At 41.9% G+C, this 26,320-nt stretch overlaps 1 protein-coding gene across 1 annotated transcript in view; it reads right to left on the reverse strand.

The window, feature by feature from the left end:
• The window catches only part of ADAMTSL1 (ADAMTS like 1), a 252,080-nt gene that overhangs the window by 8,881 nt on the left and 216,879 nt on the right, over positions 1 to 26,320 (reverse strand). The window contains exons 22-26 of the mRNA XM_087957646.1: positions 23,142 to 23,321; positions 13,074 to 13,208; positions 7,615 to 7,815; positions 6,039 to 6,219; positions 3,650 to 3,857 (exon numbers count right to left, since the gene is read on the reverse strand). Of these exons, the coding sequence (XP_087813772.1) occupies positions 3,650 to 3,857; positions 6,039 to 6,219; positions 7,615 to 7,815; positions 13,074 to 13,208; positions 23,142 to 23,321 (905 nt within the window). The remainder of the gene's footprint in view (positions 1 to 3,649; positions 3,858 to 6,038; positions 6,220 to 7,614; positions 7,816 to 13,073; positions 13,209 to 23,141; positions 23,322 to 26,320) is intronic.

A 26,320-nucleotide genomic window follows, 5' to 3' on the forward strand; every position in this document is an offset into this window, starting at 1 on the left:
AGCTTAAATACATTTGGAGACTCCGATATCAGAATGGAATCAATAGTACACTATTTGCAGTCTCACGCCAGTGAGGCTGGAATATCTGGGGGGAAAAAAATCTCATGATCCTGGCTTATCCAGGGATCATAGGATTGTAACATTGATATCACAACATTGGTATCAAAGCACAAACATTGCTCATCGTGTCATTTTCCCTAATGAAAACTGATTGAGCTACTACTCTCAAAAAGCTACTCAGGAAGCTCAGACAGCCCAAGGAGCCACTGATACAGTTCTACAAAGGAATTATTGATTCTTTTCATTGGTACCTATATAACTGTCTGGTTTGGCATGGCAACCAAACAAGACAGACACAGACTTCAACAGATAGTTAGGAGTGCAGAAAAAAAATAATTGCAACCAGCCTGCCTTCCATTAAAGACCTGTATACCGCATGAGCCAGAAAGAGGGCTTTGAAAATATCTAGACTCCTCACAACCTGGACATAAACTGTTTCAATTTCTACCCTCAAGATGATGATATAGAGCATTGCATGCCAGAATAACTAGACACAAGGACAGTTCCCCACCCCCCATGCCATCACTCTGCTAAACAACTGATTCCCACAACACTGCCATACTATTATTCTTCTAATCTTTCCTATTACCTATCTCCTTATCTTCTTATGACTGTAACTTTGTTGCTTGTATTTTGCGATGTATATTGTTTGATTTACGGTAGTATCCTAGTATGATTTATGTTGACTGCTTATTTAGTGTCCTATGACTAAGTGTTGTGTCTTATGATATATGATGAATGTATTTTTATGACTATGATCATGATTTATTACTTGTTGCTTATATGTACACTGAGAGCGTATGCACCTGAGACAAATTCCTTGTGTATCCAATCACACTTGGCCAATAAAGAATTCTATTCTATTCTATTCTATTCTATTCTATTCTATTCTATTCTATTCTATTCTATTCTATTCTATTCTATTCTATTCTACTCTACTCTACTCTACTCTACTCTACTCTATTTTAATAACATGTCATAAAATAAATAATAGAAGGAAATTGAGAATTATCATCTTCCAGCACCTTGGTCCCTCCACCAAGGTCTGAGAGAAAAGCCACATTTTAAAGTTGGCATGCCCAAACATGATGATTGTTTGTGAAAAAGGCTAGGCTTCCAAGGGGTCTTCAAGAGCAGGCTGTATAAAGCGCATTTCAATAATCCAGTAAGGTTCGCCACCAGTTTGGTTGTCTTTTGCTCATAAAATCCACGGATGGGCACAAAGTATTTTGAGCTAGTTCTACAGAGAGGCATTTTCAACCGCCACAGCTACTCGGAGCTCAGGAGAGTCAAAAGGCATAGAAGTCCCAAATACAGAAGACCAGAAAGCTTAACTCCTAATATTGATCTCAAGCCCAATCCATCTGAAAGTCTTGTGTTGCATGCCAATTGAGAGTGTCTACTTAGCACAATTCTTTTTTTCCCCCTGTGATTGCTCTTGAACCCCAAGCACACAATGCCCTTGGAAGCTTTAAGGTGTATCCTACCTTCTAATTACAATGTTTTTGAAACATGGAGAAGAAAGTAAGGCCAACAAATTGGATGGACAGAATGGAAAAAAAGGAGTTATGCTGTTATCCTCTTTGATTTTCACGAAGGAAAACCATGGTTTAGACTTATTAATGTTAATGTAACCAAGGTTATTTCCCAACAAGGGTCTGCACATATTGCAAAAAAGATTTGACTCCCTCATTTCAGAGTGCAAGTTAAAAATATATTAGATTTCAAAACTGTGATGTCAAAAGTTCAACTATAAACATGAGCAAAGGTTCTTTTTCCTTGATAAATAATTGCATGAAATCCCCTCTCTGCGGTCATTACCAGAGACATATCAACACTAGATTATAGGAGACAGGAATAATAGAAAGGCTTATTTTCAAAGGGTCAAAAGAATATGCTTCTTTTTCCTTTGCATTTTGGAAAAGGTTAATAATTGAGCTTGGCCAATAGGAATCTGATTTCCTTTGGGATGAACTCTGTGATAGAATAACAAAATTCCATTTATATATAGACCATAATCTGTTCTTAACTGTAATTGCAATAATCAATTTGTGGAGCTGACTCAAAATGGAGTTGTATATGTTTCCACAGTGCTTTAATAAAATTTCCCCTCCTTTTCCTGGCTGGAGAAATATTACATTAGAAAGCCAAAAGATCAACTGAAGTTGATGAATTCATACAGCTTTTGATAATGAGCCTGGATATGACATCATGGCATGGTATAAACTAAGAGTCATCTTCCTGAGGAACCTGGAAGACTGCAGGCATTTAAAAAAAAACCCTTACCTAAAATTCCCAAATGAGAAAAAAAACAACCCAGGAAATATCCTTAATAATAAAGGTGGCATGCCTGTTCTTCTAATTGAAAAATGACACATTGAAGCCAGTGCATACTTTGCAATTATTCTTCAACTCGTCTATGATCCAACCTGTATTCTTGAGCTTTGAAGGTAGGCTCAACTTCACCCACTCATAACTACCTTAGTCTTCTCCTTCCTTTTGACCTATTCACTCTTCCTTCATACTTACTTCTGAGATCAATCCTTGTTCATGGATTGAAAGTAAGCTGAGCTAAGCTTCTTGGATGAGAAGTGAAAAGTCTTCAAAGAAAAACTAGAAAGTCCAGTTTCCTCTCTAAAAAGCACCTCTGGGACCAGTAAAATTTCTTTCTTATTCTATTCTAAATGTGGAACCTTAGTTTTTTCAATGGTGAAAAAAGTAAGGTTCTACACTTAGGCAAGAAAAACTAAATGCACAGGTACATTATAGGTGGCACCTCGCTCAATAGTAGTAACTGTGAGAGAGATCTTGGAGTCCTAGTAGATAATCACTTAAATATGAGCCAGTAGTGTGCTCCAGCTGCCCGAAAACCCAACACAGTTCTCGGTTGCATAAACAGAGGGATAGAATCAAGATCACATGAAGTGTTAATACCACTTTATAATGCCCTGGTAAGGCCACACTTGGAATGCTGCATCCAGTTTTGGTCACCACGATGTAAAAGAGATGTTGAGACTCTAGAAAGAGTGCAGAGAAGAACAACAAAGATGGAGGCTAAAACATATAAGGAACGGTGGCAGGAACTACTATGTCTAGTTTGATGTAAAGAAGGACTAGGAGTGACATGATAGCAGTGTTCCAATATCTCTAAGGCTGCCCCAAAGAAGAGGGAGTCAAGCTATTCTCCAAGACACCTGAGGGCAGGACAAGAAGCAATGAGTGGAAACTAATCAAGGAGAGAAGCAACCTAGAACTAAGAAGAAATTTCACGACAGTGAGAACAATTAATCAGTGGAACAACTTGCACAGAAATTGTGAATGCTCCAACATTGGAAGTTTTTAAGAAGAGATTGGACAACAAATAGTATAGGATTTCCTTCCTGAGCAGGGGATTTGACTAGAAGTCCTCTAAGGTCCCTTCCAACTCTGTTATTCTGTTCTGTTTTGTTCTGTTCTGCTCCGTTCCTTTTTCCTTTCCTTTCCTTTCCTTTCCTTTCCTTTCCTTTCCTTTCCTTTCCTTTCCTTTAATTAAACTGATATCTTTGCCTTTTCAGAATCACAATGATTAGTGTGAGCCAAATTTACTTACCTGTCCCCAGGCCGTAGTTGTCCACTCCACACATAGCTGTCTGTTGCAACTCTGAGTATCTACTGGGCGCTTGGCCAGTTGAGCACAAATATCACTGGACACAGGTACAGAAATCCCAGCAGCAGTCAGTTTTTGACAAGTCACCCTTCGGGACTGGATGCCCCCACCACAGCTCTGGGTACACTGAGACCATGAGGTCACCATCCATCTAATGCAGAGACATAAGGGAGAAGAATTTTCAGTGAAATTACTTGGAAAGAACTGTAGGTACATATTACAAAACTTTCAGTTTCATTTCTTCCAAGACAACGCTCTTTTATCTATTTGACTAAACCTAATGATTTCTTACTGTTGGCCTCCAAAATTGGAAAAAGACTAATATTTCCTTGCAATGAAGAACAAAGAGGGTAACAAAATGGCAGAAACGGATGCAAACTCACACCGCTCACACAAAATGAGAAATGATGGGTACATTTGGGATAACTGAATGATAAATAGTGTGACATAAGAAATAAGAGGCGAAGATTAATTGTAAGAGACCTTAAGAAAGTGATTTGTAAATATGTAAAGTATGTAAGAATATAAGATAGAACCAATTATTGATAAAGATAATAGTTATTGATAGATGTATATTAAATATATTAAGACTTATAAGATAATATGTAAACATGTCAAAATGCTGTTGAAAATGTGATTATGATTTGAATTGTATTGGTGGAAAACACAATAAAAATCTATTTAAAAATGATAGTGTGTGCATGCAGGGATATTTGTGTGTGTGTGTGTGTGTGTATGTGTGTTTCTGCACATGTGTTTTATATTTGCCTTCAAATCAGCCTGGACTCTTGGTGGCTTGCTGGACAAAGCCCTGTAGTTTTCTTAGCAAGACTTTAGAAGTGACTGGCCATTGCTATCTTCGTAGGGCTGAGAGAGAGTGATTGGCTCAAGGTTACCCAGCTGGCTCTGAGCCCATGATAGAACTAGAACTCACAGTCTCCAGGTTTCTAACCTTGTACTTTAATTACTACCAGTATACCAAACTGGTTCTCTTTAACAGAATATTACATGTGTCCATTCAGTATGTACTGCAGTGCAGAGGTAGGCCTCGACTTATGACCATAACTGGGACCAAAATCTCCCTTGCTAAACAAGGCAGTTGTTAAGTGAGTTTTGCCCCATTTTTTTCGCCACAGGGGTTAAGTGAACCATTGTAGTTGTTAAATTAGTAACATGATTGTTAAGTGAATCTGGCTTCCCCGTCGCTTGTCTGAAGGTCGCAAAAGGTGATCACATAAGTCTGAAACACTGTAACCGTCATGGCCGGTTGGCAAGTGACCAAATTCTGATCACGTGACCATCGGGATGCGGCAACAGTCGTGTGAAAAATGGTCATAAGTCACTATTTTTCAGTGCTGCTGTAATTTTAAGCAGGTCCCTGTATGATTGGTTTTAAGTTGAGGACTACCTGCATGTGTGTGTGTGTGTGTGTGTGTGCCTGCGTAATGAGGAAATGCAGCAGTTAAAAAAATTGTCAAGGAGCAACCACTTTCCTTTTTATTTTATCTGACAATAATTTTTCCAGGCATTCCGATTCTCATTTAGTCAAGACATACAATAAAATGTGGTTGGAATATAATGGCAGTGATGTGATACTGGCGACTGGCCTATGCCGTTTAATAAAAAGGCTAGTTCAGATTGTGTTCTGCCACGTTAGCATCATATTTCCATCATTTGCAAAGGAAATGCAAGAAGGAGAAAGCTTTCTCCACCCTTATTATGGAAAATGTATCCTAGTCATGTAAACATTAGGAAGATTGGGCTGAAATATTTCTTTCTGATGGACTCAACTTTATGTAATTGCCTGTCAAGATCAGGGATGGGATTCTACCGGTATGGACCGGTTCAAGTGGTGAGCATTTGGTCCCACCCACCTGCCCTTGCTCTTTCCTGTGCTTTATTTCCTGATTTTTTTTTAGCACAGCTGATTTACCGCAGAGCGGTTTGCTGTGCCTCAGCTGTTTTAGTCCTAGGGGTTGCAGTAGGAGGTAAGAAATTGAGTTGAAAATGGGCTTTTTAAAATGTAAAGCACGTGCGTGAAACGTGCGCTCACCGAAACAGTTGTTACACTGGTTGAATTGCACCACTGGTCAAGATGCATAGTACCTCACTCCTGCCGGTAGACATTCCTTCATGAAAGATGACAGAGATACCTTGCTCTGTCCTGCAAAGAGACTCTTAATCCCTGGCTGCCAGGCATTTTAAACTGATAAAGCAACTTCGGTTGTTTTCAGTGCTTAGGCAAGTAATGATTCCATAATAAAGGTTAGTAATCATTGCTTCATTGCGAAGCTTTTGACACACATTTGAATATTTCAACAGAAGGCCAAACCTTGAAGGGCAGTCTCTCCTATTGCACGCCACAGGTTGCAGATTTGGCTTGGGTTTTCCCACACAATGCGACACGTTGACCTGGGTTCCATCCAGTAAGCATTTCAGCTGATGATACTGTAGACCCTTATTGCCACAAGAGGCTGAACAGGATGACATCTTATCCACTGACCACCAGTAATCTGAAATCGCAACAGTTCAAGTGTGTTAAAAAGTCTAGCCTAGTCTATGGAAAGAATGATAAGAATGTGCAGGAGCTCAAGAAGCCATACACAGCACTGGGTATTATGCAACTGCGTGTATAATAAAGTTTTAACCAAGCTATGCTAGCAAATATGGAGAGCAACAAGTGGCTAATAGACTGAAAGAGATAAACCCACATATCAATAGCAAAGAAAGGAGATTTAAAAGATTGTGCAAATGATCACACAATATAATTTCATATATAAGTAAAAAAATCTTTAGAATTCTCCAAGGTTAGAGCCCGTCATGGAAAGGGAAGTGACAGGAGTCCAAACTGGTTTTAGAAAAAGCAAGAAATAAATAACATTTAGCCTCCCAAAAGGGCCTAGAAACCTTGTCAATTGGCCTGGAGACCCAATGGGGACGTGTCATTCTGGAGGTGATTAATGGACTAAGATAAGAGCCTGCCTCCTTCCCCTGTGCATCTTGTTTTCTTCCTTCCCATCCTGACAATTTTAAATCAATTTTAATATGAATCTTTTAATGTTTAACTTATTGTTTTTGTGATTATAAGCTCTCTAGAGGGGTGGCATGTAAGTTAAGTAAATAAAGAAAATTTTGTTGGTCGGATACAGTATGCTGGATCATTAAGAAAATTAAAGAACATTCCCAAAGGTTGAGAAACAATACCACTCAATAACTTTGCAAGACAGGTTGGTCTGAGAAAGAGGTGAAAATTCAAAGTCACACAGTAAATCTCTATGGTAGAAGGTGGACTAGAACTTCAGTCTCCCCACTCTTAGTGCAAGACCTTAACAACCTTATTATAATGCACTTGCCAGTCTATTACATTCTACTACTGTTAAATGGCTGTCTTTTTTTTCTTCTCAGGGTAAGCAATCTGACATAAAACCTATATAGGTTCTCTCAGTTGGGTTTGTTTCTAGTCTGAAAGAGTCTGGAAAAAAAAATCACCAAGCATTAAAATCACCAAGCATGAGACAATATACAATATTGTAAAATAGAACATATACTTCTGTCCAGAAATCATTTACTTTTGTATGAAATTTGCATTTCCACAGCATGCCCAGAGCAAGTTGGATAGCTTTCTGCTTGCAATAAATGAATCAAACATCTAGCTTTCTGTTAAGCATTCTCTTAAGACTCCCTCTGTATGGCTTACACAGGAAGCTCTGATAACATTCAATGGCAAAGATGTATAACAATTCAGAAAACCAGAATATACCCCCTTCCAAAACTGCGTATTCCATTTGTTAGTTCAAAAGATCCATTCGTTTTCTGTTGTCATACTTCAAAGAATCTATGAGAAATTGAAGTTGACACACATGGAAAAATTACCGGTTGGGTAAGGCTGCTCCAGAAATATGTTTTACCTTGGATGACCAAAGATGTTTTTTGAATAAGCAAGCCTGCTTCATTCTGAGCCCTGCAGATGATTTCTCCCAGATAATCATTGCTGACATTCAGGATCTGGAGAATCTGACCAGATGCCAAAACCTGATGGGGCAGATGGAAGGGATGACCGTCGTAAAACCAAGTGATGTTTGGAGTTGGATGACCATCTACTGGGCAGCCTAGAAGATTTTTAAAAGGCAGAAAAATAGGTCAAAACTTAACAGGCTGGATAGCCATGCATTCCTTGGTTATAACACAAACATCTGGGGAAAAAAGTTTGATGATGAACAATGAATCAATATATTTGTCTAGTTCCAGCCTGCTTCAGCTCCGAGAGCATGAGATTTTGTACTTTTATGGAAAGAAATGCAGTTTAGTTTTATTTATTTTATTTTATTTGGTTTGTCAATTGCTTACAAGATAATAGGTATAAAAACACAGTTATGAATACATGGATACATATAAGAAAAATAAAAAAGAAACAATAGGACAGGGACGGTAGGCACTTCGGTGCGCTTATGCATGCCCCCTACAGACCTCTTAGGAAAGGGGTGAGGTCAATAGTAGACAGTCTAAGGTTAAAGTTTTTGGGGTTTGGGGAAGAAACCACAGAGCCAGGTAGAGTATTCCAGACATTGACCACTCTGTTGCTGAAGTCGTATTTCCTGCAATCAAGTTTGGTGCGGTTAACCTTGAGTTTGTATCTATTGTTTGCTCTTGTATGGTTATGGTTGAAGCTGAAGTATTCATTGATAGGTAGGACTGATTAGTTTGAAACTGATGGTAAAAATTCTATCATGATATCTGCACAAAGAACATTGAATTCTACCTAAGCAAATATGGAGCGATACCAGAGAAGGAATGAAATGATTGGTTGTAAAATCAGCCAATTTATTTATTGTCAACAACAGACACGAAATAGCTCACAAAATTATGATGAAGAAAAGACTGGAGCCAATATCCCAGGGCACTTGTCAAGGCCAACATTTTCTGAAGCAAACTCCCACTGAATTTCACAATTTCTTAATTCTACTTTTTCATAGCTGCGGCTACATAATCATCTGGCTTCTCCAAAGAGATGAGCAATATTAATCAGGAGGAAAACTTGAACTTCCATTCACCTTCTCCTTTTCTTTCTTCTAGGCAGGGCTGATTATTTAGTCCAGAAGTGAATGAGGAAATCAATGGGCAAGTGCTGGGATAATTTTTTTGTGCGTTACCCAGTAAAATGCAAAAGGAATGTGTTCCTATGAATGAGCCATGGTGGTGCAGTTGTTAGAGTGCAGTACTGCAGGCTACTTCTGCTGACTGCAATTTGGCTGCCTACAATTTGGTAGTTTGAATCTCACCAGGTTCAAGGTTGACCCATCCTTCCATCCTTCCGAGATGGGTAAAATGAGAACCCAGATTGTTGGGGCAATAGGCTGAGTCTGTAAAACTGCTTAGAGAGGGCTGAAAAGCACTGTAAAGCTGTATATAAGTCTAAGTGCTATTGCTATTACACAACTGTTCTAATTAAATAATGCAATGGCTCACATAATAAGAAGACATATTCCTGTTGTCCAGTCTCTGAATCAATGGAGAAAGTTGTCTCACACTCTCATTCCACATGGAAATGAGATATGTTAAAAAGAAAAACACTGGCTCTCTATGATTCAAAGCTTATGCTTGGATTCAAAAACACCCTGGTCTGATTTGAGAACTAAGCAAACTTGATATGGAAGTCACTAAGGGAGAAAACAATAAATATGGAACAGCAGGATTTCCTTTTTACGGCTGACTGTATTTCTCTAGTCATAAAAAGCACATTTTCCTGGCTAACACTACTGTTCTTATTACATACCACCTATGAATCAGAGCTATTTTTTTTTAAAGCAACTTGTATTGAAAGTCTGGGTCACTGTCTGGGTATCACTAAAGTGTTTTTACTTTTGCCTTCAAGTGAGTCTTGTCTTCTGGCGACTACATGGACAAATCCATGCAGTTTCCTTGGCAACATTTTTGGAAGTAGTTTGGCACTCCGTGGTTCCTATGACAAAGTAACTGATTCAAAAGCAGGACAAGAACTTACAACCTCTCCGTTTCCAGCCTGATGCTTTTAGCTACTACACCAAACTGGGGTCTCTATCATTAAAATACACAGGGGTTGAAAGATGAGGTTTATTAAACATAGAGCTCAATTCAACAATAGACCATTTCATCAATTAATAGTGAATGATAAGGATTCAATTGGTATTATGGTTTCCGTCACAAAGAACCTTTCTCCAATTTTGACTCACTCAATAGCAGCTAACCATTTAAAAAGTGTGAAGCCAGTGAAGTAGCTACTCCAAGGGCTGCTTATTCTCTTAAGTCTGTATCAGAGGTGGTATTCAGCAGGTTCTGACCAGTTCTGGAGAACTGGTAGCGGAAATTTTGAGTAGTTTGGAGAACTGACAAATCCCACCTCTGACTGGAGATTTTACAGTATCCTTCCCCTGCCACACCCACCAAGCCATGCCCACAGAACGGGTAGTAAAAATTTTTTAATCCCACCACTGGTCTGTATCTTCTGTTGCTTCGATATCTCTGAATAAAAAAAAAACTGCTTTATTCTGGTTCCATTATGTCTGAATAAAGAACTGTTGCAATCATGTAGAACAAGGCCAGCAAATCCAGAGTTTAATACATTTTTAAAACACCTTCTCCTGCCATCTGATTATTTCTTTGCCCAAACTCTGGTACCAGAACTAATTTAGCTAATTACAAAGCTCCTGAAGTGGAACCTTAAAGAAAAAGTGGGTAGAAGGTCTTAATTTATCTCCCTCTTCTCCGTTATACTGCCCTATGGACCATATTTTTCTTTTTAACTGAAAGGGTGATCTGGTAGTTTCATAGAAATATGGCCAACCCATCTACTTATCTGCCATTTCATTTATCAGCCAGCATATCTTCAATAGTAAACTAAGAAAACAAAAAAGGCTACTTTTCTTTCTAATAAAATTGCAACCATAAAAAGAAAATAACCTTACTTTTCAGGCACCTGTTTATGAATAGCTGATAATGTATAAATGCCACATCTCTCTTGAGTTATATAACAGTACAAATCAGTAGTTGCCATGGATAGATTGATGGTTCTTGATTTAAGTGTTACTTATTAATTTATCTTAAAATTTGTGAAATCTGCTTCATTCTGAACATGGCTGTATGGCTTGTTGTTTGACTGGATTATAAAATTCTTCTATATTAAAAACAATAATACAAGAGAGATAGATTTTTGGGTTCTGGAAGGGCGCTGATATCTACCATGCAACTTTCTCAAAATATTTCTTCCTTTGAAAAAAGAGAATTTATTATTATTTTTTAACCTTATTCTCAACATACTGGAACAAGTCTTTCAACTTTCTTTTAATGGTGTGTTTGCATTTACTTTATTGCTGAAAGTGATGGAGAACACAAAAGAAAGCAGTCGATACGTATCTTTCCATCACAATGAACCTTCCTGACTGGCTAATTTCCTGTCTGAAACCAGCCAATCAGAAGAGGCCCTTGGGATTTAACCAAAGCATAGTAAACCTGGGAGACTACAGACAATTAAAGAAATGACTGCTGAGTTGAAAAATCATTCACCCATGTTTTTTATTTATTTATTTATTTGATTCGTCAATCGCTTACAAGATAATAGGTATAAGTATAAACATGAGTAAGAATAAAGGAAATAGGTATGAATAAATGGGGACAATAGGACAGGGACGGGAGGCACGATGGTGCACTTATGCACGCCCCTTACAGACCTCTTAGGAATGGGGTGAGATCAATAGTGGATAGTTTGAGGTTAAAGGAGTGGGAGTTTGAGGATGTAACTACAGAGTCAGGTAGTGCATTCCAAGGCATTGACCACTCTGTTGCTGAAGTCGTACTTTCTGCAATCAAGTTTGGAGCGGTTAACATTCAGTTTGTATCTATTGTGTGCTCTTATATTATTGCAGTTGAAGCTGAAGTAGTCATTGACTGGTAGGACTTTGTAGCTGATAATTTTGTGTAGCAGATCATTTTTGTGCCCTTGTTCACTTCATAATTAAGAGCATCATAATCCAACTATGTCAATTTTCCTAAAATGCTTTTCTCCTTAGAACAAAATTTCAACAGAATCTCTTCCTCACCCCCAACAAACTGACCGAGGACAAAAAATGAAGGAGATTTTTTCCATATAGGATTAGTGGGCATAATTAGCAAGAGGCTAACTACTAGGTCAACATACTTTTCAAAGACATTCCTTCAGTCAACATGGCAAAGTGAGCACTGTGGTGCCAGTTCTCTCTTTTAAGTTAGTGCAACATGATGCGGCATGCACACAATGAATAAAGCAGAGGTGGTATTCAGCAGGTTCTGACCAGTTCTGGAGAACCGGTAGTGGAAATTATGAGTAGTTCGGGGAACCGGCAAATCCCACCTCTGACTGGAGATTTTACAGTATCCTTCCCCTGCCACGCCCACCAAGCCATGCCCACAGAACCAGGAGTAAAAAAAATTGAATCCCACCACTGCAGTAAAGGTACAGTGTTAAGAGGGTGAACCTCGTGCCCCTTTCCTCCCGAGGATTCAGTCATCCTAGCCATTACTCTTGATATCCTGAGAACTTCTTGGCAATGAAGATCTTGTGATTTAGATTAGAACCCTGATTAATCCAGGTTCTAGATATGTAGAGAACCTGGGCAGACAATCACCCTCTGTTCTCGCTCTCTCGGTATATAAGTTGCAAGGAACTGTATGTAGTTCACTCATTCTTATTCTCCTCTCACATATTCTTACAATTAACTTAGACAGTGAATGGGGGAGTCAGCAGGATTTCTTCATTTTTCATTTTAGCCATTAGTTTACACATATGTGATTTCATTAAGTTATCACATGCCAGGAAGATCATATTTCTGGATATCTAAGAACACATGTGGAAGAGGAAACCCTCGGGACTGCTTCTGATTAGACATATCCAGAATTTTCTACAGAGCAAAATTTGAAAATATTTCAACTCAGGGCTAAAGAATCGGATTCATATTTTTGGCATAAGAGAAGTACTACTCGCAGCATCTTTATTTGATGGGTAATTCATCGACAGTGGCTTTTTTAAAAAATAACTCTCCAGAAGCTTGTAAGTATGAAGCTTAAATATTTTTCACCTTAGAGAAAGAGAAGCCAACGTGTTTTGGGCAAAATTCCTTGCAACAATCGCAGAGCATTACAGTACATTTGGGAGTAGATTTCTACTTAATCTTCAATGAAAAAAGAAAAACAACTCACCAGCCCCTCTGTGTATTTGAAAACAAAACTGATGTATATGAATTGTGTTGGGACTGATCACAAGGACTCCCTGCACTCAGCTGAACCATTTATTTCCAACCTCCTGGAGGTGTGGAGAATAGATTTAGGATAGGTAGATTTTCAAAAGGGTGGAACTTACCTATGAGCACCGAGCTTCCTTGGCTCAATATTTTTCTTGTTCCTGAAGGGGATGTTATCACCGAAGGAATGCCTGGCCCCACGTGGGACAGAGTGGCTGCCATGTCTTCAAATTGATGGGGGAACTGCGGTGGGTCTGGGAATATATTACGGAGACAAAGATGCAATAAGGCTCTTTCTCTCTGTGGATGAGATTAATTCCTAATGTTATTTAGTAATCCCTTCAGAAAGACTTAATCTTGGTGAAATGAATGGATTCTAAAAGAAGCCCATTTGTAAAAAGACTGCCTGCCAGAGAGATGGATAAGGCAGCAACAGAGAAAGAGAGAGAGAGGGAAGAGGAATTGCTACAAACTAATAAAACTTGTGTCAACATTAGGGGGGGAAAAACGGCCAAAGTCATACCCTGAAAAGTAAAATTTGCCAAGGGTATTGACATATGATTTGGGAATGTGCACAGGGTTTCCGGAAGGAGCACACCTCCTCAACAAATTTACAGTCGTTTTTGCTTGGTCTAGCCCGCTGTCTTTCTCTTCTCAAGCACTATGGAGTAAAAGTGGCACAAGCATGTTATTAGGCAAGGAAATCCATCCCTGTGATGACCCAGGGCATGCCACAAAGGCAACACAGTCAAATAAGTAAGAACAGCTCCTTTAGTACCTCCAACTTTGCCCCCAATGTCCAGGTTACCTTCGGCTGGAGAACTAACTCTCCCAAGAACAGTCTTTAAGTGGAGGAAATTCAGTCCGAAAACAAAGTACATACAAACTGTAAATAAAAATTCACACAAACCATGTTGCAGCAATTGACTGGACAGCGCAGGATAAGGAATTGCAGATTTGAAAGGCCAGCAAAACACACACAGTTGGGAAGATGCCAGGAACCCAGATAAGCCTCAACAATACCAGATAATTCACGATTTGCTCTCAACAGTTTGCTGTGTGCAACTTCCCTTTTTAAATACTGTGTTCCCAGCTGCAGCTAATGAAGGGAATCAGGGCCTCTTCCCTTCCCCATAAGCCATGCAACTCATGTTGCTCCCTTCTCTGTTCCTCCCTGCATGCCCTAGAATGAAGAGGGGGTGGGCCTGGGTCTTACTCTGAATTCCCTCTCCCTTGCTCTACCTCTCCCCTGCTCTGCCCAGCCAGATTTTGCCCTTCCCCAGTTTCTTCCACAGCCAACTGAGTCATACTCCCACTTCCTGTCAGCTGCTGGCCTCGGCCTCCCCTTCCGAATCTACGGCATGACAATCCTTGAGTATCATAAATCAGCTCCCGGAATACATTACCACTCAGGCTCTGGACCCAACAAAGCCTTTCTAAATCACCCAGCTAAACTCAAACTGTTTCCTATTGAGAAACGTAAGATAAAGTAAACTTCAGCCTACGATGACCCAAGTCCCTTCTTTTTTTTTTTTGTATATTAAAAAAAACACCCTCTGGCATTTGTCATCAAGGTGTGAAATTGATATGTGTTAGTTTGTGATTTATTATAGATCTTGCTTCTCCTACAACAGAAAACGGGAGGATAGTGTTTTCATGGAGGGAAGCTTGCTATGGAGAAGGGATCTCTTCCACCTTCAGCCACTTGGAAAAGCAAAAAAAAAATCCCAGGGTTGATTGATCCTCCCCAAACCCTGAACCCTTTGCCAGGGGTGTCACTACCGGGTCTCAGGGATGTCAGTGGGAGTTGGGGATGTGTCTGAGATTTACAGCTAGGTTTAAAGATCTGGCCTTCCGACATATTTCATGTCAAGTGGGGGGACAAGAGTAAAAGAATTATATTGCAAGGACATTTGTGATGGATAGCCTCTTGTAATTCATAGCAATCAGCAGCTTCCCCTCTGGTTTGCTTGTTTTTGTAACAGCAGAGATTTCTTTCTTTGGCATCACTACGTAAGACAAGTTAATTCTTATTCTCACCGTTGCCAGGTAAGAGCAAAGCAGAGGGAAATGGCTGGTCTGAAGGTGAGAAAGATTCATGATCCTTGAGCCCCTCTCCCTGATGCACCCCTAAATATTTTACATCTTGGTTTAGCATGAAGTCTTAAAGGGACTCAAATATAAAACTCATTGAACTGAACTACATTTGTTAGCAGGCAAATATTTTGGAATGCTGTCTTTCATGGCTCTACTGTTTAAGAATCAGATAGCATTCTCAGCCATGTGAAATGATTATAACAATATTCCAAAGGTTAGCTTTACTAGGCTGTTCCCTTACAAGAACTAAACAAATGATTCCCTCAACCCTGTTCAACTATTACAAAGTCTGCACTACCATTACTGTTACTCTCCTCATCACTCCTTACCACCCATCCCCTCCCACTTGTGACTGTATGACTTTAACTTTGTCGCTTGTATACTTACGATTTATATTGACTGTTTCCTAGTATGATCTGATTGCTTATTTTACCCTATGACTATCATTAAGTGTCGTACCTTATGATTCTCGACTCCTGATGAATGTATCTTTTCTTTTTATGTATACTGAGAGTATTTACACCAAGACAAATTCCTTGTGTGTCCAATCACACTTGGCCAATAAAGTATTCTATTCTATTTTAAGAAGTCCAAAGCAGAGAAATTGGAATCAATGACAAAAAATGTAATCCTTCCCTCAGGAGACAAATGACACCAATGGCTACCACATCTGGGTTGGAAAAATTTGGGTGACCATTAGGAGACGGTGAAGAAGCACAGAAAACAGTGCCTACACTACAGGTAGTCCTCGACTTACAACCACAATTGAGTGCCAAATTTCTGTTGTTAAGTGAGTTTTGCCCCATTTTACTTTCTTGCCAAAGCTGTTGAATAAATCGCCATAGTCAATAAGCTAGTCACATGGTTGCTAAGTGAATTTGGCTTCCCCATTGACTTTGCTTGTCAGATGGTCCGCCAAAGGGGATCACATGACCTTGGGACACTGCAACTATCATAAGTATGAGTCAGTTGCCAAGCATCTGAATTTTGATCACATGAACATGGGGTTGCCACAAAGGTTGTAAGTGTGAAAAATGGTCATAAGTCACTTTTTTCAGTGCTGCTATAACTTGGAACGGTCACTAAATGAACTGTTGGAAGTCGAAGAGTACCGGTACTATCCAGTAGTCTTACACAGATTATGGTAGCCCAGATTTGGTAGCACTAGGGGTAAAATCATGATGTGCAATATTTAAAATGAAAATTGGTCAGTTTTTGAATGGAGAGAGAAGGTGTCAATAAATAATAGGTTTCCATGTGAAGATGAGGAACGCTATCATTTCTCCTGAGGAAAATATTTGCTATGGGATCAGAGGACATTTGTGGAAAAGTCCCATTTAATTATCTGTTGGAAAGTTGGTCCTAACATCATTACGTTTTGTAGAAGCTTGATTCTTTTCATGATTCCGCCCCCCCCCATTCAATTGTGTTCAATTTTCAGAGACTGCCTGGACATGTCCCTGCCAACCTCCCCTTCCCTTTTCTTAACAAGGTTTTCCAGAAATGGTTTGCCATTGCCTCCTTCCTAGGGATAAGAGAGACTGACTGGTCCAAATCCATCCAACTGGCTTTCTCCCTAAGGCGGGACTAGAACTCAGTCTTCCTGTTTCAAGCCCGATGCCTTAACCGCTACATCAAATTGGCTTTCCTTGTCATGATAAAAATATTACTATGAAAGAGATAAATTCCTGATGCCTTTTATTTATGCCAATTATTTATCAATTCTCCTCTCCGGAAAATGCAGTTTTCATTGAAGGAAAAAGGGCGTTGGAACTTACCTGATACGCCCGTTCTCTGTGAGCTGTGAAGAGCATCCAGAAGTGGGAGGTGCTTCAGTCTCTTCTGGAAAGGCTGGGCTTAAAACTCCGGGACGCTCCTCCTCCTCCACGGGACACCTCCTCAGTGTCCCCCAGTTTTGTGAAGACTGAGTGCCAAAGTCTGGGACTCATCACCTAATCTAGATCCCTGATCGGAACGGAACCCCACCAGATGGAAAGAAATGGGTAGGGCTGGATGCTCTTCACAGCTCACAGAGAACGGGCGTATCAGGTAAGTACCAATGCCCTTTCTCACATGAGCTGTTCAGAACACCCAGAAGTGGGACATACCAAAGCTTGGCCTGTCCTTAGGGAGGGACTCCGTCTGGATCGAAATCCACTCCTAAACTCTATGGATCCTCTGCAGGACTTTTCTGCCAAATGAAGCGTCCGTTGAGGCGTAGACATCAATTTTATAATTTCTGACAAAGGGCGATGGTGAAGCCCAAGTCGCCGCTCTGCAGATTTCGTCTATGGAAGCCCGAGTGACCCATGCTGCTGATGTTGCCGCACTTCTTGTCGAGTGGGCTGTAATGCCCTTAGGAACTGAGATGGACTGGCATTCGTAACTTTTAGCTATGGTGGCTCTCAACCATCTACCAATGGTCGTTGATGACACCCTGTGTCCTAAAGTAGATGGGTTGAAGGATAGAAATAGAGCCTCAGATTTTTGAAATGCCGCCGTGCGGTATAGATAGATGCTTAAGGCCCTTCGAACGTCAAGTCAATGCCATTGATGCTCCAGTCTATGAGATGGTTTTGGACAAAAATTTGGAAGCACCAACTTCTGCGCTCTTTGGAAGGCTGAATTTACTTTAGGGATGAATGATGGATCCAATCTGAGAACCACTCTGTCCGCATGAAACACGCACAGGTCCTTTCTCATTGACAAGGCTGCCAACTCGGAAATCCTCCTTGCTGATGTGATCACAATTAAGAAGACCACCTTATATGTCAGGAATTTGAGACTAGCGGTTCTTAAAGGCTTGAACGGGCCAGTTGTAAGTGCGATTAACACCTTGTTGAGCTCCCAAGTGGGATAGCGGTGCATTACAGGAGGTCGTAAGTTTGCAGCACCCTTAAGAAAGCTGCGGATATGTGGATGGTGCGCGATGGAACGAAGGTCACCCCAGGATATCACCGAGGCTAAGGCCGCCACCTGTCTGCGTAAAGTATTTGGAGATAGGCCCTTGGTCAACCCCTCCTGTAAAAAGTCCAATAATTGTCCTATTGATGGGGCAGTTGGGTCGATCTTAGGCACCCGGCACCAGCGACAGAAAACGGACCACATGGCCTTGTATATACGATTTGTAGAGGACCATCTGGATGTTTGTATGGTGGCAATGGCATCCTCTGAAATCTGTTGGGTCCTTAAACAGTTCCGCTCAATCTCCATACGGCTAGGCTGAGGCATTGCGGGTCCGGGTGAAGGACCGGCCCTTGCGAGAGGAAAACCCTCTATGGTGGAATTTTCCAAGGTTGTTCTCTCGACAGGTCCTGTAAGTCCGCAAACCACGTTCACCTGGGCCAGTAAGGGGCAACCAATATCAGTTCCGCTCATTCCTCCAATAACTTCTGGATCAACCTGGGTATTACAGGGAGTGGAGGAAACGCATATAGAAGTCCGGGAGGCCACTGACATCGCAGAGTGTTGACGGCCTCCGCCCCCTGAGTCGGGTACCTTGAAATATACCGGGGCAATTGGGTATTGCGGGGAGAGGCAAATAGATCGATCACTGGTTGCCCAAACCTCCGCACTGCTTCCTGGAAGAGAAATGGGTGTAGGCACCACTCTGCCTGATCTATCGAGGCCCTGCTGAGCCAGTCCGCTTGTGTGTTTAAGGCCCCTGCTATGTGCTCTGCCTTGAGCAGCAACAGATTGGCCTCAGCCCACTTGAACAACCTGGCCGTCTCCAGCATCAGAAGTTTGAAGTGGGTACCCCCCTGTCTGTTTACGTGGGCCTTGGTTGTGATATTGTCTGTCAAGACCAGAATGTGGCATGATTGGAAAAGGGGTAGAAAACTCCGTAACGCCAGATGAACTGCTCGCAGCTCCAACAGGTTGATGCTTTGTGATTGTTCGGAAATAGTCCAACTTCCCTGTGCAGTGTGGGATCGGAAGTGAGCTCCCCATCCTACCAGGCTGGCATCGGTTGTGATCATTGCCCTGAAAGTTTCCTTGAAAGGACACCCCTTGTTTATCGTGTTTTCCGACCACCAGCGGAGCGATCGGAGAACATTGTGCGGTACCTTTATCGAGACGTTGGAAGTGGCTCTTCCGGATTGCTGGAAAGGTAGCAGGAACCATTGCAGATCTCTAGAATGGAATTGAGCCCAAGGCATAATGGAAATACAAGAAATCAGTTTCCCTAACAGTTGAGACAGAACTGCCAGGGAAACCCTCTTTAAGGCTCTGATCTCTCTGGCCAAAGACTGGATACTATTCAACCTGTCCTGAGAAAGAAAAACCCTGCCCTCCACGGTATCTATCACTGCCCCTAAATGAACTAACCTAGTTGAAGGGATCAAATGGCTTTAATCCCAATTTATGGAAAAGCCGTGACCTTGAAGGGTCTCTAGAGTAATCTTGGTATCCAAATTTGCTTGATGTCTGGAAGATGACAAAATTAAAATATCATCCAGATAACATTGTAAATGAATAGATTTGATCCTGAGGGAGGCAGCCAAAGCCGCTAGGACCTTGGTAAAAGTCCTAGGGGCCGAAGCCAGACCTAATGGTAGGGCGATATATTCGTAGTGCTGATCACAATAGCAAAATCTAAGGTATTTGTAGTGAGCAGGTCTAATTGGTATATGTAGATAAGCCTCTGTCAGATCTATAGAGGTCAGGACATCGTTCTCTTTGATGCTGAGCAGAATGGACTGGAGAGTAGTCATTCTGAATTTTCGATAAACCAATGATCTGTTCAGACGTTTGAGGTCCAGAATTGCCCTCCAGCCCCCCCAAACTCTTTGGGACCACAAACAATAGAGAGTAACAGCCTTAACCCCGTTGTTCAGATGGGACCTCTCTAATGGTCTGAATATGCAGAAGATGATTGATAGCCTCCTGCATCAATGCTCTCTTAATGGGGTCCGTGGACCTAGGGCTCCTAATGAAAAAGTTTGGAGGGGAGGATTGAAACTCTAGCGCCAAACCAAACCTAACAGAGTCCCTGACCCACGCATCAGAGGTGGTGCTGTCCCATTGATCAGCAAACAATTTTAGCCTCCCTCCAATGGGAGCTGCTGTAAAGGACTCACTTGGGGCGACGAAAAAATCGGCCTCCAGTACCTCTGGAGTTTCTTCTGTTTTGGCTTCCCCGCTGACCTCTGTCGGAAGATTCCGACCTATCCTGTTTAAAACTGGGCCTGTAGCCTGATGTTCTTTGCGATCTGGCAATGCATGGGCCTTGATAGTAGGGCCGAAAGAAACCCCTTCGAAACGACTGGGGCGTTCTGTTTTCAGACCTCCGAAAAAGAGGGGGAAGCACTTTTTTCTTGTTTCTATTCTCTATAAGGAGGGGCTCCAAGACACTGCCAAATAATTTATCCCCCGATATTGGGGCTGATGCCAGCTTGCATTTATGCTTGGTATCTGCCTGCCAATGTCTGAGCCATAGCAGTCTCTGTGCTGATACGTGAGATGCTATGGCTCTAGATGAGAATTTGACTGCATTAAATGTGGCGTCGGCGGAGAATTCTGCCGCTGCAATAATCTTAGCTATGTCCTGGTGAGCTCTGACATTTGACGCCGGCAATATATCCCTCAAGTGGAAGAGCCATCATAGGGAGGACCATGTAAAAAAGGACGCAGCTGTAGCTGCCCTAATGGCTCAGGCATCAGAAACATGCACCCTACGGAGTGCCAACTCTGCTCTCTTTTCCTCCAGTCTCAGGGCTTCCTCGGCCTCATTGGGAAAGGCTGAAGAGGCCAGTGCCACAATGGGCTCACCCACCTCAGGCGTTTTGAGAAAATTTGAAAACTCTGGTGCCAAATTATAATATCGTTTATCGTACCCTGATGGGGCTGGATAGGATACTGCTGATGCCCATCGATTTTGTACTAATTCAGCAAACATACGAGGGACAGGAATAGTTTCTGCCTCATTAGCTGGTTGTGAGAATTTTAGATCCTCGGATTCGTCCTGAGACCCTGTTGACAATGGATGAGGGCTTGATGTGCCTAGTTTAGCGGTGTTCTTTGCTTTGAACAGTAAAGATTTAAAGAGGTGTGGACGAAAAAGGCCAGAAAAGGTAGGTTGGTCCGGAATGAGGCCTTCGTCGTCCGACATTCCCCGTTCTAGTGGGTCAGCTTCTGACAACCCCAAGTCCATCTGATGGATCGACCCCACCTCCATGGGAACATCCTGGTCATCTAATTCCACCTCCTCCCGAAGACCCTGGGCTGGTATGTCAGGGATATTGGGGAATACCTGAGTTTGATGATGTCCCATATGTGCAAAGGATTGAGCAGACAGGGATCCCGCTTCTGAAGTAGCCGAAAAGTGTCTGGTCCGGATGGATTGCTGAACTCCAGCCGCAATGCCCTTTTGTATGGCCATCTCCATCCATTGCCTCATTTTGATGGGAATAGTCTCAGGTAATCCCTCCTCCTGTCTTAAACCGGCGGCCGTAGGGGTGAAGGTTGCCTCTGGGATTCGCCGGGCAGTGCTCATTGGAGAATGAGCCTCTATGGAGAATGAGCCTCATTGGAGACAGCCTCTATGGGAGGCTGTCCAGAAATAGCCTGTCTGGGCTGGGTGGATAAGTCCAAGGGCCCCAACAATGTACTTGGGCCCTGATCCGATTGTTTTGTCTGCCTCCCTGACCCGTTTCTGCCACTGCCTTTCCAAGCCTTGGTGCCGTCTATGGGCATCCTTATCCGCCGCCTTAGAGGCCTTTTTGGGGCTCACTGACTTATCTCGGGACTTATTTGTCTTAGAGCGGAAGACGTTGTCACCTTCCATTGTGGAGGACTGAATCTCGTGTCTCTAACTTCTTTATTATTATTATTATTATTATTATTATTATTATTATTATTATTATTATTATTATTATTATTATTATTATTATTATTATTATTATTACTTCGGGATGGTGCCTACCCCTGTGGTTGAAAGTAGGGCGCTTCTCCAGGAGTGTAAGTCTATATATATATCTCTATGTACAAACACACATATATATACACATGCCTATATCTATATGTAAGCCCGTATATATGGGAAAAAGTATCTAAGGGTCCCCAGCAAGGGAAACCTCCCAAGTGCTCCAAGCAAGAAATATTCAGGATCCCTGGTCCCCAACAAGGGAAACCAGCTATACAGGTCCTGGATGGATCCTTTCCTGTCAAAAACGTCCCACTGTTTGAAATGGCACTTGAGGCTTCGCTCCAATGTAACGATCCAAAAGCAATTCCTGTTTAAGGACTAGCATGCTTATCCAACGCCAGCAGGCTAAGAGAGAAATAATCCCAGGAAAGTGGAGTGGGAAAGTACTTGCCACGGTCCCCAAGAAGGGAAACCAGCGGGGAATGGCGCCTGTAATATTTAGGTGTGAACTTGAAGCCAGCCATTTAAAAAGGCGGGAAGGTAGAATCTCCGATGTTAAATGCCTGAGCAGTTTAACGAGCTGCTGCTGCTGACTCTCCAAAATGTCAGACAAATGATCCTGTAAGGAGAAGTGAGCCGCGGCTGCGAGCGTTCCGGCAAGATCGCAAAGATAAGATGATCAGGGAATTAGATAGGCTAATTGCTTGAAGCGGCCGTCTCAGACTGCCTGCAAAGTGGCAGGCTCCTCCAGTCACAAAGAGCTGCTCTCGACTGATCGGGGTGATAACCTAATAGAGCCACAAGCCTTGAAATCGCCAGATTAATAGGGGGAAAAATTTGCAAGCCGAATTAACCCAAGAGCAAACCTGAATCTTGACTAGCTGAATCAGAAACCGTTCCAGTCAGGGAGTGCACAACCTCTTAACCACGAGCTAAAACTGGGGGACGCTGAGGAGGTGTCCCGTGGAGGAGGAGGAGCATCCCGGACTTTTAAGCCCAGCCTTTCCAGAAGAGACTGAAGCACCTCCCACTTCTGGATGCTCTGAACAGCTCATGGGAGAATCTTCAATACAAATATATTTAAAGTCTTTTGATACTTGTTGATTTCCCCCAATTAAATTATACTACACAGCTGTACATCCTTTGATCAACAGCTTTTTTTGTTGGAGAAAAAAATAACAAAAGATATTAATTCTTGAAAATATTGCATACTTTAACTTACCAAGGACTAATAGCTGTGTGCTTTCTGTTACCTCCCCGCGGATGTTGGCAGCCCTGCAAGAATACAAGCCTTGGTCTGAGATAGATACGTTTGGAATCAGCAGTGACCCATCATGGATGTGAAGGTCAGGGGGCATCTTGATTTTGTTCCTGAACCAGGTAAGTTCTGCCTCAGGCACACCTGATGTAGGAACACCATGAAAGAGAGACGAGAGAAACACAAAGAATATCCATTGTGAACCTTGTGCAAAAGCATTGGTGTATGGCACCAAAGCAACGTATTGTTCTACAATCTTTTTTTTTTTTTTTTAACAGTGCAGAAAATAAAATAAAAAGTGTTTTCAACATATGAAGGTTCCAGATATGTTGCTTTCATCTTCCACATCCCAAAGGTGCTTTTTCAGGAGGCCACTGGACTTTCTTGTTTTTTCTTTGAAGATGTTTCGCTTCTCATCCAAGAAGCTTCTTCAAGCTCTGACAGGATAGCGGGGAGTCCTGTCAGAGCTGAAGAAGCTTCATGGATGAGAAGGGAAACTTCATCAAAGGAAAAACAAGGAAGTCCAGTGGCCTCCTGAAAAAGCACCTTTTGGACAACCATGACCTGGATATCCACAGACTTTCATCTTCCATGTTTTACAAAAATTTGAATTCTAAAGTTGTTTAACTGACAAAATATCCTCTCTCATTGTTAGATTTTTTTGGGGGGTTTTATGCAGGTGGTCCTCAACTTACAACCATTTGTTTAGTCACCATTCAAAATGATAATGGAAAAAAGTGATTTATGACTGGTTACTTACGACCGCTGCAATATTCCCATGGTCACATGATCAAAATTCAGGGGCTTGGTGACTGGCATGCATTTATGGCCGTCGCCCTGTCCTAGGGTCATGTGACCATCATTTGTAACCATCTCAGCTGGCTTCCAACGAGCAAAGTCAATGGGGTAAGCCAGATACATTTAATGACCTCATGATTCACTTAACAACTGCAGTGATTCACTCAACTGTGGCAAAGAAGGTCACTAAACTCACTTAACCACTGTCTTGTTTAGCACTGGAAATTTTGGGCTCGATTGTGGCCGTAAGTATAAAAAAAGTATAAAGTATACTTTATACAGCCTCCCCAAAGGTGCTTTTTTCAAGTGGCAACTGGACTTCCTGTTTTTTTCTTTTCTTTGAAGATGTTTCACTTCTCATCCCAGAAGCTTCTTCAGCTTGGTCTGGATGGTGGGGAATGGAAGGATCAGAGCTGAAGAAGCTTCTAGGATGAGAAGCGAAACGTCTTCAGAGAAAAACCATAAAGTCCAGTTGCCTCTTGAAAAAAAGCACCTTTGGGACAGTGGTGGGATTCAAATATTGTTGCCACCGGTTTGGTGGGCGTGGCTTGGTCGGCACACACTTTGCGCACACGCGCATGCCAAACACGCACTTTGCCCAGGCGCAGAAGCGTTTGCCTAGGTGCAGAGGCGTTCTAACTTGCCTCCTGCAAGCCTGCAAGATCCCGGTCGCTTCAACAGTTGCTGCGCGGCGCTACTTCAAAATTCTTAAATTCAGCGGATAAAGGTGAGTATGGGCGGGCAAGTGGGCCCAATTCTTAAATACTTAAATTCAGCGGATAAAGGTGAGTATGGGCGGGCAAGTGGGCCCAATTCTTAAATTCTTAAATTCAGCGGATAAAGGTGAGTATGGACGGGCAAGTGGGCCCAATTCTTAAATTCTTAAATTCAGCGGATAAAGGTGAGTATGGACGGGCAAGTGGGCCCAATTCTTAAATTCTTAAATTCAGCGGATAAAGGTGAGTATGGGCGGGCAAGTGGGCCCAATTCTTAAATTCTTAAATTCAGCGGATAAAGGTGAGTATGGGCGGGCAAGTGGGCCCAATTCTTAAATACTTAAATTCAGCGGATAAAGGTGAGTATGGGCGGGCAAGTGGGCCCAACAGCAGAGCAGTGGAGAGAAACTGTTCGGTCTCCGCTGCTCATCACTCCTATCGGCATGCCAGAACCGGGCCGAACTGGTCAAATACCACCACTGCTTTGGGACAACCATGACCTGAGTGACTGAGTGATCTCCACAGACATTTATACTTTATTTGCTTTATTTAAAGTATTATGAAGATTCCGAATGTTACATTTTAACCTTCCCAAAGAAAGGGAAAACCTTCTAATGAATTTCATTGAGTACTGTGCATTTTGCGTTCCCCAAATCGCCAGCAGATAGTAGTTGTACTGCTGGCATTTCTGAGGCATTTCTGTCATGGAGGAAACACACGGTAGCTCTGCCTTTTCTGATCCTTCTTTCCGTATTTGTAACGCAAGAAGAAGTACAACTACCCTGGAAGAGAGACAGTTCTCTCAGAGAGGACAGTGCCTGGCCTGGCCTGATCGCCTTCTTGCGGGAATATGGAGAGGGAGATTGTGTACAGGTGCTTGACTTACGACCACAACTGAGCCCAAAATTTCTGATGCCAAGTAAGGTATTTGTTAAGTGAATGTTGCCCCATTTTACAACTATTCTTGCCACTGTGGTTAAGTGAATCACTTCAGTGGTTAAGTGACTGACACAGTTGTTAATTTAATCTGGCTTTCCCGTTGACTTCGCTTGTCAGAAGGTTGCAACAGGAGGTCACGTGACCTCTGGACACTGCAACTGTCATAAATATGAACCAGTTGCCAAGTATCTGAATTTTGATCACGTGACTACGGGGATGCTACCATGGTCATTAAGTGTAAAAAACGGTTATAAGCCACTTTTTTCAGCGCCATTGTAACTTCATACGGTCACTAAATAATCTCTTGTAAATCGAAGATTACCTGTAATCTCCCTTTTGGAGTTTGGAACTAGGCCTGGATTGCTCTTATCGTTATTACTGGAATCAATTGATCCGCACAATTAAGCTTACTGGGTCTATATCCTTTCTCCTTTGTCCTGTGGTTGGCCGAGCTTTAAGGGGCAATTTTAAGTAGGGAAACAGAAGGGGAAGATCTAATTTCTCTCTCTTCCAGTGCTTTGTTCCTAATTCAACCTCTGGTTGTTAAATAAAGAAAAAAAAAGTAACTTGGGAGATCCAGTCTGATCTTCCTGATGACATCTAATTTCACTCTTACTGAGGTGCCTATGGCAAAAAGAGATATCCAATCCCATTTAGCAACCTGACATGGGTTGGGACTTGCAATAAAGG

Source organism: Notechis scutatus, chromosome 2 (assembly GCF_049901735.1).
Source record: "Notechis scutatus isolate UNSWTSFEM ecotype Mainland chromosome 2, rNotScu1.2, whole genome shotgun sequence".
In the NCBI taxonomy this organism is placed as follows: domain Eukaryota; kingdom Metazoa; phylum Chordata; class Lepidosauria; order Squamata; family Elapidae; genus Notechis; species Notechis scutatus.